The sequence below is a fragment of the Monocercomonoides exilis genome (genome assembly GCF_001643675.1).
Source record: "Monocercomonoides exilis strain PA203 chromosome Unknown scaffold76-106655, whole genome shotgun sequence".
NCBI lineage: Eukaryota > Preaxostyla > Oxymonadida > Polymastigidae > Monocercomonoides > Monocercomonoides exilis.
The window spans coordinates 86,890-106,655 of NW_027150621.1; the positions used below are offsets into that span (position 1 = coordinate 86,890).

The window sequence follows — 19,766 nt, forward strand, 5'->3', positions numbered from 1 at the left end:
TAAAAAGAAAATAAAATTGTTATTGTTTTTTAAAAACATTCAAACTTTTGTTTTTTTTGTAATTCTCGTAAAATTCTTCTATAAAACTTTGCAATTCGCTTGCTGTTGGAATTTCAAACTCTTCGTTTAACGAAGGACTTTCTTCAGTTTGATCCATATTTTTGAAGTATAAGTGTTCTGATCACATAAAAAAAGCTTTTGCGATAAATAGTGAAGAGTTCAAGACAAAAGGCAATTTGCACAGTGCAAAAGTTTTTTTTTTTTACAACAGGAACATTGATAGTTTGCAGTTTTATTATCAATCGAACTCGAAAAGACATGTGAAAATTTCAAATTGTAAATCAAGATGCTTTTGCAACAATTATCAGGAGCTTTTACAGAAAAATGAACGTGATTTTAAAGATAATGCAATTTCCATATATTTGCTATATTTTGAAAGCTGGAACTTTGAGAATAGAAAAGCCAAAAGAGAAAAATCTATCATATGTCAATCTGAGAAAATTTCCAATCATATGCAAAAGAAAGATTATCTCTTAAGATTTTGAGAAATGGAAAGTCATTTGTGAAATTGAATTGAGAGAATTATTTATTTGTGGATGAATAATTTTCAAATTTGATTATTCTGTGCATTTGAGTTTATCATCGATTCCAATGGATTAAAACAAACTTTATTAAATGGATAACCCAAGAATGTGATTATGAATTTTATATCAAAACAGAATTTCATTGTGGAAAGTGGAAATGATTTGAACAGTCAAATCGAATCTTTTATCACAATTGAGAAACAAGGTTTGTATTATATAGTTTCAAATTAATAAAGAACTGATTTTGAAATATTAATTTCATATAATTTTTATTTTGATTTTGTCTAATAATGAATGGATAAAGAGAGAAATATTTCGGAAATATTTATTACAGAAAGATGGAACATTTTGTTTAATCAGATTATTGTTTAACTCCCAACAAATTGTACGAAATGAAAGTTATATCTGATCCTAGAAGATGTTTGAATCAAATTGAAAAATTCTACGTTAAATGATAGATGAATACGAATGAATTTGAAAAAGGATGAATGAATAATCCATATTCATGAAATGATTGAGCGATGAGTGATGAAGCAACGGTAATATATGATTAATGAAAAATAAAAATTTAAAACAAAGTGTGCCTTTCATAAACTTGTTGAAATAATTTGCTTCATCTGTTTTAATTAATGTTTAATAATATTTGAACAACAATCGATGTTGCTTGAAGTTTGACAGATTGAAAGAAATATCATATTATTATTCGATTAATCTTTGATGAAAAGTGTTTGGAGCAATTTATTTGATTGAATTGTTAAAATTTTTCTATTTTATGTTTTATTCAGTAACAATTCAATTTGTTGATTCAAAGACATTTGGAAATAGAAAATTCAAATCATTGAAATTATATCCTAATGATATTTTATGATGAATGAAAAAATAGAAATCCATTCAAAAAATATTAATTTGCTGTTGACATCAATGAACAATGTTATCGGAAATTATGTACTGAAAAAGTATCTTGATCGTTATCAATGTGGTTTGTCATCTGGTTATGATATTATTAAATGAATATTTAATATTTGAAATAATCATTATTTTTCCATTTCGAAACAAATAGCTATCAATAATTGTGATAAAAATAAAAACATATTGTTTCAATGCAAAAAATAATGATTATTTATTTGCAAAGATGAAGCAAAGCTTGTATTCTATCATAATTATAACAAACAGCTTCAGTAAAATTATTTGCGAATGGAACACTATTATTGAATACAGAATATTCCGATTGCACATCGAATGGAGATAACTTGAAAGGTTTGTGTACAACATTTTTGCGTTTCAATTAAACAAGCTAATTTTATATTTGAAAATCGAAAGTTTAACATATTCAATTAGAAGAAAGAAATTAGGTTAGGGTTATTTAGTACGAGCCTAACCTGAAAAATAAAGGAAGGCTCATCAAAATATGATCATTTTTCAATTTTACTCATTTTTGCCCTTTACTGCTTTTTTTGATCATTATTTTTCGTTTTTTTATGTGGAAAACATCATTTCGAATACTTACAAAAAAACAATTTTTTTGATCACAAACATAATACGTTTTGAATTATTACGAAAAAAAGTTGTTCTGATATCACAAGAATGGAATAATATCAGGTTTGAAAAGTTTCATATATATTTTTGACAAATAACGACAATAAAAGAACTTATATATTTTTTTCGAATAAAACAATCATATATCAGTTATTTTTCATTACATAATTTTTTGATTTTTTCACCTTAAATGCAATCGTTGGACAACATCAACTTCATTTCTTTAAATAACTTTAATTATTTTAACTTTGGATTTTACAAGTTATTTTTATTTTTCTGTTTTCATTTCATAATCGAAACTTCTTTTTTTCTCCTTATTTTTGCGCGAAACAAGCAAAATTAGCTTGCAAATTTATTATCTTTCAAAAACAAAAACAGTCAAAAACAAATAAAATCTTCATGATTATCTTTGTTATAAATAAAAAAACAATCTTTCAATTAATGGTTTGGACTGGTTTAAAATCTTGTTCAAAAATAAAAACTAGTTTTATTCCCTGCAATTCGAAAGCCATCTTCATATTGTTATTTGCAATGAAAAGTTTTTTACAAACAAAGCAAAAATAGTTTGAGTTGTTATTCTCACCAATTTAAACTAATTTATTTGTCAATTATTTTTATTTCAAAGTGTTTCTGGATTGAATGCCAAAAGTTTGTTTTTTATTGAAAAATCTATTTATGCATTTATTCATTTTATTCTCTGTGAATATTTTCAGGAAATGTTAAAAAAATGAGAGAAAGGAATTATGATTTCATTCCTCCAGTTTCAGTTCCAAATTCACCAATTCTTTCTCCAACGAGACCGGGATTTTTTTCTCCTCCACCGTCTGCACCACCATCATCTCCTTTTTCACATCCTTTATCTCCTTCAAATTCTTCATTAATTCCTATTCCTTCTTCACCTTTACGAATAAGCACTTCAGAACAAATTTACGATGAAATAGCCATCGCTCCAATGCTTCGCTCCTCATCTGAACAAGAAGAAATTGCAGAAAAAGAAAAAGAAGATATTTCTGATGAAGAAAAAGACAATGAACAAAAAACAGATTCAATCACATCTTGGCTGACAAATTTTTTTGAAAATGATGACGTGCCAGTTGTTGATTTTTTCACCACAAAGCTAATGACACTTCCACCCCAGCCGACTCTGAAACATCTCAGACCGTTTAAACATCAATCTCCCTACCCACGACCACTATTCGATTCAAAAATGGAGAATCTGAACGAAAAGTGCATTCAATTCATGGAATCAACAAATTACACAGCCGAAAAAACAAAGCGCATTTCAAAAAGCCGAACATCAAAAATCACTTCCAATTCAACTCATGCTCAATCGAACCGTGCTTGTTCAAAAAATGAAATTACTAAACATAACAAGACCAAAAGAGGCAAAAGAAGTCATAAGAACAAAAAGAATGAAGAAATAGTTCATGATACACATTCAAATATCTCAACATCAAATTGTTGTTCAACTCTTCACTACACATCCGCATCAGTGTCATCTTCAGAAGCAACATTAATTGAACAATCAAAGTCAATTGCATCTGCTTCTTCCTCACAGAATTCAACAGAAGATCCATTCGACTTGGAAGCAATTCCGATTGATGAAATACTCGCTGAAGTATTAAATGAATCATCATCCGATGATTGCAAAAAAATGGAAAATGAGAAAAAAGAAGAAAAAGATGAAAATGAGGAAACAGAAAATGAATGTGTGAAATTCAAAAGTGTGAAATCAAAAAAATTGAGGAGAAGAAAGAGAGTGACAAAAAAATCAACTATAAAAATAAACACTGAAATCGAAAGTGCTTTTCCTTCAATCAGACCTCAAAGAAAAGCAAAAGAAGAGTGTTTGAACAAGATGGCAATCATTACGAAATCGTACGCAATTCAAAAAGAAAAAAAGAAAAACGATGAAGATTATGTGCCACTGTCCGAAAGTGATATAAGTGATTCATCCTCAGAAATAACTGATTCAATTTCTTCAACATCTTCTTCTAACATATGTTCTCTAAGCTATTCATCATTCGAAGATTCTGATGAGACAGTTACTGATAACAATTTTATCTCATCATCATCAGATATCGTGAAAAGAAAAAAGAAAATCACACTTCAATATTCATCATCAATGAAATCAAAACCTAAACTTCGCAAAAAATCAGTACTGTGTTCAGAAGACAACATTTCTTTATTGAAAGAAAAACTGAATGAAATTGAAAGCAAACCAAAAAGTCTTAATGACACTGCAACTGATAATATTGAATTAGCAAAAGTCGTCGATCTTGAAGATATGTATGGAGCTTTCAATCATTCTGAACTTAAAGAACTTTCTAGACCTTTGACACAATCATCATCTCCTGCTTTAACAACTGCCAGATTTTCTCTCGACTCACCAACAAAATTATCTGAGATTCTTCGTGATCATTCCATTGAAGAATTGGAACCATATTTCGATGATGGGTTGCCGTTCAGCAAGGATACTGTCAAAAATCACTGTTGGGCTTTCAAAATGTACATGGATTACTGCCAAACTCGAAAAATTGAACCTTGGCCAGTCCAAGCAAAACCAATATATGGGTTTGTCAAATTGCTTGGTATTGGAGCTGGCTACAATTATAAATCTGTTCAATGCAGTATTATTAACGGAATATTTCAAATATCGGAATTAAGAACTGGTGTTCCCATAGATGAAAAAGTTCGTAAGAGCATGAATCGAGCAATGTGTGAAGTACAAAAATTTGTCGAGTTAAAAAAAGAAAGAAAAAGAAGATCAAAATTTAATGAAATAGATGAAGATTTGAAGTGGCAAAAGCAGCCACTAATTGTAACTGATTTGGAGTGGATTTTGAAGTGCTATCCAGACTGGGTTGTTGAAAAACCATTGGAGGCGTCTTTGTTTTTGTTTGCACTATCTACAGGTGCTAGAGCTCATACATGCTCTCATATCCGACTTCAAGACATTGTCAGAGTTTTTTGCAAAGAAAACTCTTCATTCGTTAAAGTTACAATAAATTTGGAGTGTGGAAAGGGGGTGAGAGGTGACGATCATTGTGTTACTGTTGAAGGAGATATTGCATATAAATCTACATTAAATATTGTTTGGTGGTTGGAGCAATTTTTGGTTGAAGAATATGGATTATCTTTAACTGAATTTGATGAATGGGATCTGGGTCAATTAGGGCCTCAATATTTGTGGGGAATTCGCAAGGGTGCAATGAGAGTTAGATTGCAGAAAAGAGCAAAGCAAGCTGGATATCCAGAGAACATTTTTGGATTTCATTCGTTAAGATCAGGGTTCATTTGTTCTGCGCTAATCAAAGGAAGAAGTGATCCGTCAAAAAAAGATTCCATTATTGAGGCAACTGCTCTTGTTGGGAACTGGCAAGCTGGATCAGCTGCACAATGGAATTATGTGAAAGAAACAGAAAAATCAATTGTTGTTGCAAGCCGTTTGCTTGTTCCAAATGAAGATGTTGAATCTGATGAGTTATTTGACAAATCACTTACGGAACCTAGTGTTTATCATAACATCAAACTCAATGAACCTTCTTGGAAAATTGATTCAATCATCTCGACATTTGATTTTTATGTTTTGGAAATTCTTAAATACGCATGCAGTCAAAGACATTACCCTTATTCATGTGTGATCCGTTTGAACAAAATGGCAGCCGCAAATTATTTGAGCAACAAAAAAATTCATAACACATCGAATGTTTCAATATTGAAATTGTCAAGAGATGAAGTGCTTAAACAATTGTCAATAACCAAAAATGTCACCGATGCTGTTTTATCTTACGTTTCGAGCATTGAACAATATTTAACTGGACAAAAAATGTTAAATTTCACAAAGCCAAAAGTCAAAAATTTTCTTCGAGAAAATCGTCCAATAAACAATGCAGTCGGAACAAAATCAAGGAAAAAGTGGACTCCGGAGGAGGATAAAATACTGTTGCAACGGCATAGGTGTATTTAAAGCACATTCCCAATCCTTGGATATTCTTTAAAACATTGTGATAAATAAAAAGTATATTTAATTATAAAACATTTGTATGGACTGGAATTTTGAAATTCTTTTTGATCCTTGAGAAAAAACAATTTTTACAAATCACCCATAAACACTGGTATTTTTCTTATAAAAATGATAAAATAAGATAATTTTAAAATAATAAGCAGCTGTGAGGTCATTTATTATTATATACTCTTATTTTATTTATGATTTTTCAAAAAATAAAACATTTAAAAAAATTAATTAAAAAATTTAAATATTTTGATCAATCCCACAATTATATTTTTAATGTCCAAAAAATTAGAATTTTCTTTCTTTCATCAAGAATTGAACCCTCGTTTGCGAACATACAACAAATCATATATATAAATACAGTTTTAATGTGTGTGATGTATAATTATCAATATATCATTCAAATCTTTATCAATTTTGTTTATGATTTTTAAGATGAAAATTTTTGTGCAGTTTGAGGATGATAATATTACGCAATGATGATCATGAATAAAGAAGCTTTGTTGATGCCATGAAAGTGTGAATTTCATATAAATTAACTTATTTAAAGAATGTTTTAACGATTTTCATTATTTTTTTATTTATTTTTTTACTGAATCAATGTTGAATGTTAAATGCAAGAAGATATTTACAGAAGCAACAACTACTGCACAAATATGAAAGATGGAATGTGTTTTGCAGCAAATGAAAGAGGAAATTCGAACTGGATTTGTGTGAATGAAGTTCAATTCAAACACAGAAAAAGTGTGAAACGATATTTACATTGAATAAATCAACATCACATCGCAGATCAATGAAACGCAATTTCAGTTAGATCTTCGAGAGCGATATTTCACTCGTAATAACGCAATATATGGAAGAGATGAATGTGATTATCATAAAAGATACAGATCTGATTGGATTTGTAACTATTCACCAGAGCGATACGATTATTGTGAGCAGCGTGAATGGATCAAACGAAAAACAGTGTGGAACCAACACACTTCCATGTTATTCGATTGAGCATGGACTAATGCATTTGACTTCAGAACTTATTAGTCAAATTCTTGTTGTGGAAGAGAGCGTAATTGGTGAAGAGATAAGTCTGAAGGAAATGAGTTTGAGCTCGAAGAGCAGAGATTTGTGTGAAGTTGAAGTGAAATCGAACATTGGAAAAACAAGAGAAGCATTGATGACAACAACTGAACAGTGTCATTGGTGAGAGTGAATTTTGTGTTTGATTCGAATTTCATTTCTTTACATGAATCGCTGATCTCACCAGATGGAGGAATTCTTGAAATTGTGAATTGCTCATTTGGCTCAAAGCAACTGATGGAAGATGGAAATGAAGCTTTTGCAAATATTCCATTTCACATTATAAAAATGGAAAAAGGAGAATTACAACTTATGGAATGCAAGATATCAAATATCATTTTTCATGAATCGTCATTGCATCTTTCATCTTCTCTTCCTTCAGTGATTTATTTGTTTGAGATATTCAATTCAATAGTTTCTCATTCGGTTATTAAAATCATTGGATGTGGTCAATTAACAATTAAGAATTTTAACACAGAAAACATAACAGATGAAGGGAATGAAGAATCATTGATATCTTGCCTGTCTCCGAAAAAGACGATACAGTTGACAAATTGCACAATGAGTGGAGTTGGTTCAAAGATTACAAAAGGGAAATTGATGAAATTGGAGAATTGTTTTCATGTGAAAATGGACAGTTGCATTTTTGATGGAAGCGTAAAGGAAAGAAATGAACAATATTTGAATGTGGAAGAAGAGATGTGCCAATGGTCTGGATCTGTTGTGGATGTTGTGAAGAGTTCTGTAATGATGAAAGTTTCAACATTATCAAATTCACCGGATGGTGGAATAACAATGAATGGAGGGGAGCTGGCTGTTAATGATGGAAGATTTGAAAACAATAGTCCATCAATTGAGGGATATTCATCACTGAGAAGAAACATCATTTGTTCTGATTCTGGAACATTGAATGTGATGAGTTTGAAAGGAGGAGATGGAGTGAAGGATAATTCGTCATTGTGGATGTTGAATGAAGGGTGCAGTTTTGAAGGGATTGTTTCAGAATGGGATTCATCATTCTTCATTCCTGTTCTGGAGAGTGTGGAAGCAAAAGAAGAGACAAACAGAATGAAGCTGACATTCAAAGGATTGCTTCTTATTCCATGCAATCTGTCATTCTCAGTTGTGAAGAGAAAGGGAGAAGAGAAAGAGATTGAAAAACATGATTTTGATTCAAATGGATTCTTGTCGGAAAGAGAAGTCGAAGGAAGCGTTGCAAAGGATCTCATCAGCAGTTGTGGAAATGAAATGGAGGTAAGCGTTTCTGTTTTGTTTGGGAATATTGAATTTCCTTCATCAACACATTCATTCATTCTGAAGAATGCAAGTGAAACCGAACCAAAATGAGAGGAGAGAATTGTTGAAGGAGGAAAAGAAGGGAAATCTTATTGGTTGTTGATTGTGATTGTGCTTGTTGTAATTCTGCTGATTGTTTTTGTTGTGTCAATTGTTCTGGCTGTTCGATGGAGAAAAGCAAAGAAAGAGAACAAAGATCTGAGAGAGATTGTGAACGATAACATCAGAAAAGATCCGAAACTGATCGAGATGATGACGATGGAACCATCTCCAGAAGAGCAGTGGAGGAGAGCTGAGAGAGAGGCAGAGAAGAAGAAGGAAGAGAAGGCAAAGAAGAGAGTGTATGAGAAAAGCTTGGGACATTCGGAGTCATCGGAACATTTGTTGAGTGAGAGTGGATCGACTGAATACATCCTGGGCAGAGACTCAGACAAGATCCCAGAATGGGCATTGGAAAAGGTTGATGAGAAAGAGATCGAGGATGAAACGAGAAAACGAACACCATCACCATCCATTTCATCCACAGATACTTCAGATACAGACACGACATTTGTTCGATCGGAAAGTCTGTGCCCAACCACCTCATCAATGTCGAATCTTGTGGATGCGATGGCCTGTTCGTCTCCCCATGAGAAGCTGATTGTGGATCTGAGGGATTCACTGTTCATGATGTTACATGGGAGGAATGAGAAGAAGGAGATGGCGATTGGGAGTTTGAAGGAGAGAGAAATAACAGCTGCTCAGATCCTGTTCTGGGTGGCGAATGGGGCACTCCATTCATATCATGAAATCGAAAATGGATTATCTTCTCTTGCCAATTTCAGCCCACACATCGTGCTGTTCTCAGAACACATGGTCATCTGCATCGTGATGTATTCGGACTTATTGTCAGATGATAGTTCAGACTCATCATCCATCTCTTCATCGACTGTTGTGACATCTGCAAGTGATGATGATGATGAAAGTGACTCCCTTCCCTCATCTGCCTTTGAGGATGAGGGAATTCTCAAAAAAGAGTGTTTGAGGTGGAAGGCACCAGAACTGCTGAATGGGAAAAAGAAACATGCGACGAAGAAGACGGTGGTGTTTTCGATAGGGATGATGCTGTGGGAGTGCCTGACATTGGAGATCCCGTTTGGGGAGTTTGAAGTGAAAATTATGGCTGAAAGCATGATTGTGTGAGGAGAGAGTGTGGTGGTGAAGTTGAGAAAGATGTGGAAACTACACACCGAATGAGGAAGTGAGTGACATGATGATGGATGTGAATCTGGTGTTATTCAAGAGCATTCAATCGGACACAATTCTTTTGATGATGATTCGCGATAATAGTTATCACAGAGACTTAAAGCGAGAATGCATTACTCGAGTATTTTCATATGCATCGAGTGCGGATGGAAAAATGGAGAGATGAAAAAGTTCTTTCCAAACAATTCTTTAGGAGAAAGACCTGAATGATAATGCGAAACAAAAGAAAATATGATTCTAATGTATATTTATATGTTTGGAAAAAATGAGAATGCAGTGATGAGTAAACAATTGAAACAAAACGAAACAGAAAACAAATTCAAACTTTTTAATAAATGAACGAAATTATCACACAGAATTAACGCTTTGAAATTATGCATTCATTATTTTAATAAGGAAAAACAAAGCTGTGATTATATTTGTTTTTGATTATTTATTTGAGTTTTTTTTGTATATTGATTATGAAAAAATTATGCAAATTATTCAAAAAAATATATGTTTTTTATGTCAAAAAGAAGTTAAAAATCAAATTCCAAATGTGTGTTTTTTTTTTTTAAATTTTCCATTATAAATATCAAAATTTTTAAAATTTTGATCATCTGCAGAACAATTATATCAAATACATGAGTGAGAACGACTTATTGGAAAGAGAATTAACTTTCAACGAGTTTATAATTCAATCAAACAACAAAAATCATCTTGCAGTTGAATTGCTATCTAAATACGGATTGATAAAAAGAAATAGGAAATGTTGGAAATGCGACAGAACGATGGAGCTGAAACTGTACAAAAAAGAAATTGATTACTATGCATACAGATGTTCAAAATGTGGAAGAATTTACAGTTGGAGTTATGATTCGATATTCATGGAATTTCGCTTATCACCTTTGAAAATTGCATCTCTATTATATCATTTTTGGTACAAGCATTCAATAAAGGAAGTTTCTTTCGAGCTGAATGTTACAAACAAAACTGTTGTGAAATTTAATGAAAAGATGAGAAGAATATGCTGCTTTTTTGAAACGAGCAAAATGGAAAAAGTCGGAGACAATCGCATAGTTGAAATAGATGAAACTTTGATTCACAAAAGAAAAAATGGAGTTGGGAGATGCAGAGAACAGCAATGGTTGTGGGGAGTCATTGAGAGAAAGGAAAAAGGAAAGCCTCAAAAACTAATTGTTGAATTTCTTCCTGATAGAAAAGCAGACACAATTTTATATTTCGTTAAAAAAAACATTGAAAGATCAGCAACGATCATGTCTGATAAATGGTCAGCTTACAATTGCATCAGTGAAAATGGTTTTACAATAGACAGCGTTAATCATACTCTTAATTTTGTTAAACCAGAAAATCCAAAGGTTTACACACAGACAATTGAAGGTATCTGGTCTCATTTGAAAAATCATATTCCAAAACGAGGGAGAACATATATGAAAACTAAGGAATATGTTTACGAGTTTCAATTTAGATATAATAATCGACTCACTCCAATCTCATTCATGAAAGAATTATCAAAAATTGACAAGAGAAGTTTGGATGTTTTTTTACGTGCCTACGACGAAAGTGCTTCAAATATGATAAGCGTTTTGAATAAAGAAAGAAAATTCAAATTATCATCTTACTATTTGAAAAAACAGGAAATGAAAAAAAGAAGAAACTATGAAATGGCTGATGAAAGTGAGCTGGATGAAGTATTGAAAAAAAAAGATTATCAAAGAAATTGATTGAAACATATAAAACAGAGAATTTCAAAAGAAGAAAAAATTGAAGATGAAGAAGAGAAAGAAGAGAAAGAAGAGAAAGAAGAAAAAGAAGAGAAAGAAGAGAAAGAAGAGAAAGAAGAGAAAGAAGAGAAAGAAGAGAAAGAAGAGAAAGAAGAGAAAGAAGAGAAAGAAGAGAAAGAAGAGAAAGAAGAGAAAGAAGAGAAAGAAGAGAAAGAAGAAACTATCTCAGATTTAGAAACAAAGACTGTAAGAAAAAAAAGAAATATTAGAAACAGATCAAAAAATGGTAGATTTGTGAAATTTATTGAGAATCAACAGATTGAAACTTTGATTCTTGAATCAAAAATGTTTTGTGAAAAAAAGGAAACAAAAATTGAGGAGATGGAGAAAAAAGAAAAAGAAAAGAAACATGAAATTGAAAATAAGCCAATACTCAGAAGCTTCATCAAATCAAAAGACATAGGAACGGAGCAATCTCCTATTAATTTGTAGACAAATTCATCACTACACTTTATTTCACATCACATTTTTATAATTTCGAAATAAACTTATTCAAGAAACAAATGATGATTCTTTTTTTGTTGCTTGCACTTTCAAGACATGAGAAAAGATTCTTAACTAATTGTTGGAATTGTATTTATTGAACTGAAATTCATTCATTCTATTTGAATATCTATATTACAATAACGATCAGATTGAATACAATCACTCAACCACAATTTTCTCATTATCAAACATAAAGAAAAGCTGTTATTACAGAAAAGAATTGGAGGATCAAATTCTTTCCAAAACAAACATTATCTTACTATTTACTGTTTTTTGTTTAACCTTATTATCATCCTCCACAAACTTCACTCTTCCTTTTTCTTTTCCGATCCTTTTTGCCTGTATCCACATCACTCTCCAACTCCACACACTTCCTCAAACAACCCAGATAGATATTCCACAACTTCCATGCACTGTTCCTTTCACAAACACAACTCAAATCAGTTCTCCTTTAAACATTGTTCTTTGATATTCCTCTCCTGAAACTGTTTTAATTTCTCAAACTTCCACACACATACACATTCATTTTATTTTTTCATTCACAGATCAACATCATCCATTAGCACTTGCACTTCTCAACTAAGTTTTCTTTTCTCCACTCAGCTCAATCTCCATTACTCCCCCTTCTCTGTTCCTCTCACTTGTGATACCATCCGTCTCCAAGCTCTCCACAACCACACTCGAATGCACAGAAAATGGCACATTCTCAAACGATGCTCCACTGACAGAACAGTTCTGCACATTCAGCATCCACTTCAGCGTGCTCACAATCCTGTATCCAACAACCCCGCTCTCTCTCCACTCAAACCCCACATTCGACACATTCACCACCCAGCTTTCTGATCCCAGAACATGCTTTGCCCAGTTCCAAACACCTGTGGAAGACTTATCACTATCATCCTCACACCCAGGCACTCACCACTCCACATCACAGCTTCACATCCATCGCTCTTCAGCTCCCATTCAACATGCATCTTCGCCTGCTTTGCTTCTTCTGCCTCAGGCCGACATATCATTGTTCCTCACCCAAACACAAAGCAGTCACTCACCACACATCTGTCGCTCACCACAACCTTCTGCTCTTCTTGCTCACTCTCTTCCTTCAGATGCCCAATCCCACACCAAAGCGTGCCACATGCAATCTCCTCTTTCCCACACCCCAGAACATCCATCCCGCTCCCTTCCGACACATGCACCTCATCTCCGCTGAACTTCACCAGAAACAGAAGCAAATCAACACTCTCCCTTGCAAATCTTCCATTGTCCCTCCCTCGCATATCCACTTTGCTCATTCTTTCTTCATCCACAAGCTCTATCTCAAACCATTTCGGAAGGATTGTTTCCTTAAAATCCTCACACATCACATACACATCTTTCCCTTCACCTACACTGCTCCATTCGAACACACAACCTTTCACAGCAAAGCAATCTGCCTCGCTCTCCCCAACAACACTCATTAACATCTCTCCTCCTTTCTCTTCACTCCCCATTGCAGAGCATCCTTCAAATGTGCTGTTCTCAACAACAACCACCCCGCCTTCTGCAACCTCACACTTCAATGCCCCTCCATTCACATATTCACTTATACACATTGAAAATATCGAATCGTTTCCCACTTTGCATCTATTCCCTCGCTTCTCATCAACAGCGCTCCAGAATTCCTTCTCTCATCTGTCAATCCTTCTCCAACTTATCTCTATCTTTGATCGTTTCTCTCCAACAATCACTCATTTCTTTTCCCTCAGAACCCCTCCTGCATAAAACATGATTACTCTCATAATTACACTATCCATTTGTGTTTCTCTGCCTTTCACTCTCCTAACCCACGCATAAACTACCAAAGATCCACTTCCTTCCTCGCTTTCTTCTTTTTCAAATTTGGTATTTAACAAATTTTACTTCCCAAAAATTCAATTCTTTATTCTTTTTCTTCTCTGATTCACTATGTTGTTTCACAAAAAGAGTTTTCGTTGCGTTTGTATCTTCATATTTTCTTCCTTCGCATTAATAACTTTTGAATATTTTTCCACAATGCTCCACTTCAAATCCACTTGATGAGATAAATATCACAATTGAGCAGTGTGGTACGATGAATATGAATAAATCTTTGTTTGAATGAAAATCATCACTTCCAACAAACAGAGTTTTGTCATTTGTCATTGATGAATAATCAAACTTGAACGAAGTATTTGTCACAGAATAATTAAAATCCTTTCCCTTAATGAACACATTCTTTCCAATAGCTGCATTGTTGTTTGCAAACGAAACACCTTCCAAAAGAAATGGCTTCTCAATCAAACAATTTTGACAATCCAAATACAAGAATCCACCTTTTCCTTTGCCTGATGAAAGTGAACACGATGATACATTTGTTGATTTGATAACAAAATCTTCATTCCCTTTCAATATCACTTTTGCAACGCCTCCTTCATCGCTTCCAGTGTTCACAATATTAGAAAAGTTGTTGCTCTCATATAAATCAGAGAAAGCTATCACCAATAGTAATTTGACAAATGCTGGCCCTATAAAACTGCCCCCTTGCAACATGTAACTTCCACCGGATGTTGTTCTCAATGTATGTTGAATAATATGCTTTGATATTTTAACATCAAATATGTATTAAATTAGATGAAAATGTTTATATGATGAACTCAAGGAATTTTGACTCTGCACATGTTAATATTGCATGTGATGTTGTAACATTCAATGAAAATATCGTTTCCCACTTTTGCTGTGTTTGCATTGAATTTCATCCCCACAAATGCGAAATCAAGAAACCCTCTTTCATTTGCTGCAAAACGCATTCCATCTTTCATATTTGTGCAGTAGTTGTTGCTTCTGTAAATATCTTCTTGCATTTAACATTCAACATTGATTCAGTAAAAAAATAAATAAAAAAATAATGAAAATCGTTAAAACATTCTTTAAATAAGTTAATTTATATGAAATTCACACTTTCATGGCATCAACAAAGCTTCTTTATTCATGATCATCATTGCGTAATATTATCATCCTCAAACTGCACAAAAATTTTCATCTTAAAAATCATAAACAAAATTGATAAAGATTTGAATGATATATTGATAATTATACATCACACACATTAAAACTGTATTTATATATATGATTTGTTGTATGTTCGCAAACGAGGGTTCAATTCTTGATGAAAGAAAGAAAATTCTAATTTTTTGGACATTAAAAATATAATTGTGGGATTGATCAAAATATTTAAATTTTTTAATTAATTTTTTTAAATGTTTTATTTTTTGAAAAATCATAAATAAAATAAGAGTATATAATAATAAATGACCTCACAGCTGCTTATTATTTTAAAATTATCTTATTTTATCATTTTTATAAGAAAAATACCAGTGTTTATGGGTGATTTGTAAATATTGTTTTTTCTCAAGGATCAAAAAGAATTTCAAAATTCCAGTCCATACAAATGTTTTATAATTAAATATACTTTTTATTTATCACAATGTTTTAAAGAATATCCAAGGATTGGGAATGTGCTTTAAATACACCTATGCCGTTGCAACTAATCACAAATGGATCTTCTTTCAAGGAAGCTAGTCAAGCACTTGAAGGGAGATCAGACAACTGCTGTAGAGATAGAATCAGAAACATTCTTAAAAAACAGAAAAATCCCAACAAAAAAAGGGCTCTCACAAAATATGAAAAATTCAAAGCTTCTCATAGTGAGTTCAAAGAATCAAATTAATTTGATTAATGTTCACTCTTGATATTTTTTATTTCATTCACTCATAAGCTGTTTTGGCTTTATCACCTTCTTACACATCGCAAGTTTTTGATGTGTAACATTACCTTTTTATTTGGTATTTTTATTGTCTTAAAGTTTTCATTGTTTTTCACATTCACAACGCATCTTATTTTGAGAGATATAAATGTTAATAATTAATATAAAGAATGTTGTATCATGTGTGTGTGTTATTTTCCTCAAATAAAATTTACATGTATGGGAAAAAAATTTTTTTCAATGAAACCATAAACAGTTCATTTTCCAGTTTTCAGCATTTTGGGTCTAAAAAATTTCACTATATCTGCAGAAAGGCATAAAAACGAGTGGTTATTGAACAAGTGTGATTTCCATATATACACACTTGAATTATAACATACATGAAATTTGTGTAAAACAGTTTCGTATTCGTTGAGAATTTGAAAGATTATCAATGATGAAAAAAAATGATTCCAATATGAAAATTTTTTTTATTTTATTGTCATTTAAAAACATTTATTAAAATTTTTTGAAACATGATTTCAACTTAATAGAAGATAGACAATTGATATGTTTATTGTTTTTTAATTACAAGTTTGGATTCGGAGAATATGAAAATTCATATTTTAAGGGGGTCATCAATTACTGAATTTTGATGACAACAAATTTATAACTTTTATCAATATGATAAATCGTTTGAAAATAATTCATTTAACTTAAATATTTAATTGTTATTTGATAAATATATATATTCATTTTGTGGAGCCCCAATCATAATTCAAAAAAAATTATGCAACATGTACAGTATGACTTTTTAACATATTCATGTTTGTTAATTATCAATTATTTATAAAAATGTTATACATTAATTTTTATCAAAAATTTCAAACAAAATTTTCTGATTTTTTTTGGAAAAATTGTGTGATCTCCCCTTAATATGCACCAAAAGCAAAGGAGATACGTTGAGCTATCTCCTTCCGCTTAGCATATTCCTCTTGATTTCTGGTATAAGACGGTGCTGGCAAGTGCGCACTGTGGTGGGTTTGTTTTATTTTTCATTTTAATTCTATTTTAAACTGTTAATTTAGGTTAGGGTTAGGGTTAGGTTAGGTTAGGTTAGGTTAGGGTTAGGGTTAGGGTTAGGGTTAGGGTTAGGGTTAGGGTTAGGGTTAGGGTTAGGGTTAGGGTTAGGGTTAGGGTTAGGGTTAGGGTTAGGGTTAGGGTTAGGGTTAGGGTTAGGGTTAGGGTTAGGGTTAGGGTTAGGGTTAGGGTTAGGGTTAGGGTTAGGGTTAGGGTTAGGGTTAGGGTTAGGTTAGGTTAGGGTTAGGGTTAGGGTTAGGGTTAGGGTTAGGGTTAGGGTTAGGGTTAGGGTTAGGTTAGGGTTAGGGTTAGGGTTAGGGTTAGGTTAGGGTTAGGTTAGGGTTAGGGTTAGGTTAGGGTTAGGTTAGGGTTAGGGTTAGGGTTAGGGTTAGGGTTAGGGTTAGGGTTAGGGTTAGGGTTAGGGTTAGGGTTAGGGTTAGGGTTAGGGTTAGGGTTAGGTTAGGGTTAGGGTTAGGGTTAGGGTTAGGTTAGGGTTAGGGTTAGGGTTAGGGTTAGGGTTAGGGTTAGGGTTAGGGTTAGGGTTAGGGTTAGGGTTAGGGTTAGGGTTAGGGTTAGGGTTAGGTTAGGGTTAGGGTTAGGGTTAGGTTAGGGTTAGGGTTAGGGTTAGGGTTAGGGTTAGGGTTAGGGTTAGGGTTAGGGTTAGGGTTAGGGTTAGGGTTAGGGTTAGGGTTAGGGTTAGGGTTAGGGTTAGGGTTAGGGTTAGGGTTAGGGTTAGGGTTAGGTTAGGGTTAGGGTTAGGTTAGGGTTAGGGTTAGGGTTAGGGTTAGGGTTAGGGTTAGGGTTAGGGTTAGGGTTAGGGTTAGGGTTAGGGTTAGGGTTAGGTTAGGGTTAGGGTTAGGGTTAGGGTTAGGGTTAGGGTTAGGGTTAGGGTTAGGGGTTAGGGTTAGGGTTAGGGTTAGGGTTAGGGTTAGGTTAGGGTTAGGGTTAGGGTTAGGGTTAGGGTTAGGGTTAGGGTTAGGGTTAGGGTTAGGGTTAGGGTTAGGGTTAGGGTTAGGGTTAGGGTTAGGGTTAGGGTTAGGGTTAGGGTTAGGGTTAGGGTTAGGGTTAGGGTTAGGGTTAGGGTTAGGGTTAGGGTTAGGTTAGGGTTAGGGTTAGGGTTAGGGTTAGGGTTAGGGTTAGGGTTAGGGTTAGGGTTAGGGTTAGGGTTAGGGTTAGGGTTAGGGTTAGGGTTAGGGTTAGGGTTAGGGTTAGGGTTAGGGTTAGGGTTAGGGTTAGGGTTAGGGTTAGGGTTAGGGTTAGGGTTAGGGTTAGGGTTAGGGTTAGGTTAGGGTTAGGGTTAGGGTTAGGGTTAGGGTTAGGGTTAGGGTTAGGGTTAGGGTTAGGGTTAGGGTTAGGGTTAGGGTTAGGTTAGGGTTAGGGTTAGGGTTAGGGTTAGGGTTAGGGTTAGGGTTAGGGGTTAGGGTTAGGGTTAGGGTTAGGGTTAGGGTTAGGGTTAGGGTTAGGTTAGGTTAGGGTTAGGGTTACTAGGTTAGGGTTAGGTTAGGTTAGGGTTAGGTTAGGGTTAGGGTTAGGGTTAGGGTTAGGGTTAGGGTTAGGGTTAGGGTTAGGGTTAGGGTTAGGGTTAGGGTTAGGGTTAGGGTTAGGGTTAGGGTTAGGGTTAGGGTTAGGGTTAGGGTTAGGGTTAGGGTTAGGTTAGGGTTAGGGTTAGGGTTAGGGTTAGGGTTAGGTTAGGGTTAGGGTTAGGGTTAGGGTTAGGGTTAGGTTAGGGTTAGGGTTAGGGTTAGGGTTAGGGTTAGGGTTAGGGTTAGGGTTAGGGTTAGGGTTAGGTTAGGGTTAGGGTTAGGGTTAGGGTTAGGGTTAGGGTTAGGGTTAGGGTTAGGGTTAGGGTTAGGGTTAGGTTAGGGTTAGGGTTAGGGTTAGGGTTAGGGTTAGGGTTAGGGTTAGGGTTAGGGTTAGGGTTAGGGTTAGGGTTAGGGTTAGGGTTAGGGTTAGGGTTAGGGTTAGGGTTAGGGTTAGGGTTAGGGTTAGGGTTAGGGTTAGGGTTAGGGTTAGGGTTAGGGTTAGGGTTAGGGTTAGGGTTAGGGTTAGGGTTAGGGTTAGGGTTAGGGTTAGGGTTAGGGTTAGGGTTAGGGTTAGGGTTAGGGTTAGGGTTAGGGTTAGGGTTAGGGTTAGGGTTAGGGTTAGGGTTAGGGTTAGGGTTAGGGTTAGGGTTAGGGTTAGGGTTAGGGTTAGGGTTAGGGTTAGGGTTAGGGTTAGGGTTAGGGTTAGGGTTAGGGTTAGGGTTAGGGTTAGGGTTAGGGTTAGGGTTAGGGTTAGGGTTAGGGTTAGGGTTAGGGTTAGGGTTAGGGTTAGGGTTAGGGTTAGGGTTAGGGTTAGGGTTAGGGTTAGGGTTAGGGTTAGGGTTAGGGTTAGGGTTAGGTTAGGGTTAGGGTTAGGGTTAGGGTTAGGGTTAGGGTTAGGGTTAGGGTTAGGGTTAGGGTTAGGTTAGGTTAGGGTTAGGGTTAGGGTTAGGTTAGGGTTAGGGTTAGGGTTAGGGTTAGGGTTAGGGTTAGGGGTTAGGGTTAGGGTTAGGTTAGGGTTAGGGTTAGGGTTAGGGTTAGGTTAGGGTTAGGGTTAGGGTTAGGGTTAGGAGTTAGGGTTAGGGTTAGGGTTAGGGTTAGGGTTAGGTTAGGGTTAGGGTTAGGGTTAGGTTAGGTTGAGTTAGGGTTAGGGTTAGGGTTAGGGTTAGGGTTAGGGTTAGGGTTAGGGTTAGGATTAGGTTAGGTTAGGGTTAGGGTTAGGGTTAGGGTTCAGGGTTAGGGTTAGGGTTAGGTTAAGTTAGGTTAGGGTTAGGTTAGGGTTAGGGTTAGGGTTAGGTTAGGGTTAGGGTTAGGGTTAGGGTTAGGGTTAGGAGTTAGGGTTAGGTTAGGAGTTAGGGTTAGGTTAGGGTTAGGGTTAGGGTTAGGGTTAGGTTAGGGGTTAGGGTT

The 19,766-nt window shown here is 34.5% G+C and overlaps 6 protein-coding genes across 6 annotated transcripts; 5 read left to right on the forward strand and 1 right to left on the reverse strand.

The window, feature by feature from the left end:
• Positions 1 to 2,847: 2,847 nt before the first annotated feature.
• On the forward strand, positions 2,848 to 6,090 carry MONOS_15978 (uncharacterized protein; the record flags this gene model as incomplete). The annotated part of the gene is made up of 1 exon (XM_067868882.1): positions 2,848 to 6,090. One exon carries the CDS (start codon positions 2,848 to 2,850, stop codon positions 6,088 to 6,090), a length of 3,243 nt encoding a protein of 1,080 aa, XP_067718696.1.
• An 898-nt stretch (positions 6,091 to 6,988) lies between these two features.
• Positions 6,989 to 7,336, forward strand: MONOS_16128c2 (uncharacterized protein; the record flags this gene model as incomplete). The annotated part of the gene is made up of 1 exon (XM_067869042.1): positions 6,989 to 7,336. The coding sequence occupies one exon, from the start codon at positions 6,989 to 6,991 to the stop codon at positions 7,334 to 7,336; it is 348 nt and encodes a 115-aa protein (XP_067718697.1).
• A 503-nt stretch (positions 7,337 to 7,839) lies between these two features.
• On the forward strand, positions 7,840 to 8,556 carry MONOS_16127c2 (uncharacterized protein; the record flags this gene model as incomplete). The annotated part of the gene is made up of 1 exon (XM_067869040.1): positions 7,840 to 8,556. One exon carries the CDS (start codon positions 7,840 to 7,842, stop codon positions 8,554 to 8,556), a length of 717 nt encoding a protein of 238 aa, XP_067718698.1.
• Positions 8,557 to 8,754: 198 nt separating this feature from the next.
• Positions 8,755 to 9,687, forward strand: MONOS_16126c2 (uncharacterized protein; the record flags this gene model as incomplete). The annotated part of the gene is made up of 1 exon (XM_067869038.1): positions 8,755 to 9,687. The coding sequence occupies one exon, from the start codon at positions 8,755 to 8,757 to the stop codon at positions 9,685 to 9,687; it is 933 nt and encodes a 310-aa protein (XP_067718699.1).
• A 2,912-nt stretch (positions 9,688 to 12,599) lies between these two features.
• On the reverse strand, positions 12,600 to 13,612 carry MONOS_18396 (uncharacterized protein; the record flags this gene model as incomplete). The annotated part of the gene is made up of 2 exons (XM_067871412.1): positions 12,600 to 12,912; positions 13,053 to 13,612. 2 exons carry the CDS (start codon positions 13,610 to 13,612, stop codon positions 12,600 to 12,602), a joined length of 873 nt encoding a protein of 290 aa, XP_067718700.1.
• Positions 13,613 to 16,549: 2,937 nt separating this feature from the next.
• MONOS_18397 (uncharacterized protein) lies at positions 16,550 to 19,288 on the forward strand (the record flags this gene model as incomplete). Its single annotated transcript, XM_067871413.1, has 9 exons — positions 16,550 to 16,563; positions 16,848 to 16,859; positions 16,909 to 17,070; positions 17,214 to 17,292; positions 17,445 to 17,576; positions 17,772 to 17,885; positions 17,939 to 18,129; positions 18,372 to 18,486; positions 18,698 to 19,288. 9 exons carry the CDS (start codon positions 16,550 to 16,552, stop codon positions 19,286 to 19,288), a joined length of 1,410 nt encoding a protein of 469 aa, XP_067718701.1.
• Between the last annotated feature and the right edge of the window lie 478 nt (positions 19,289 to 19,766).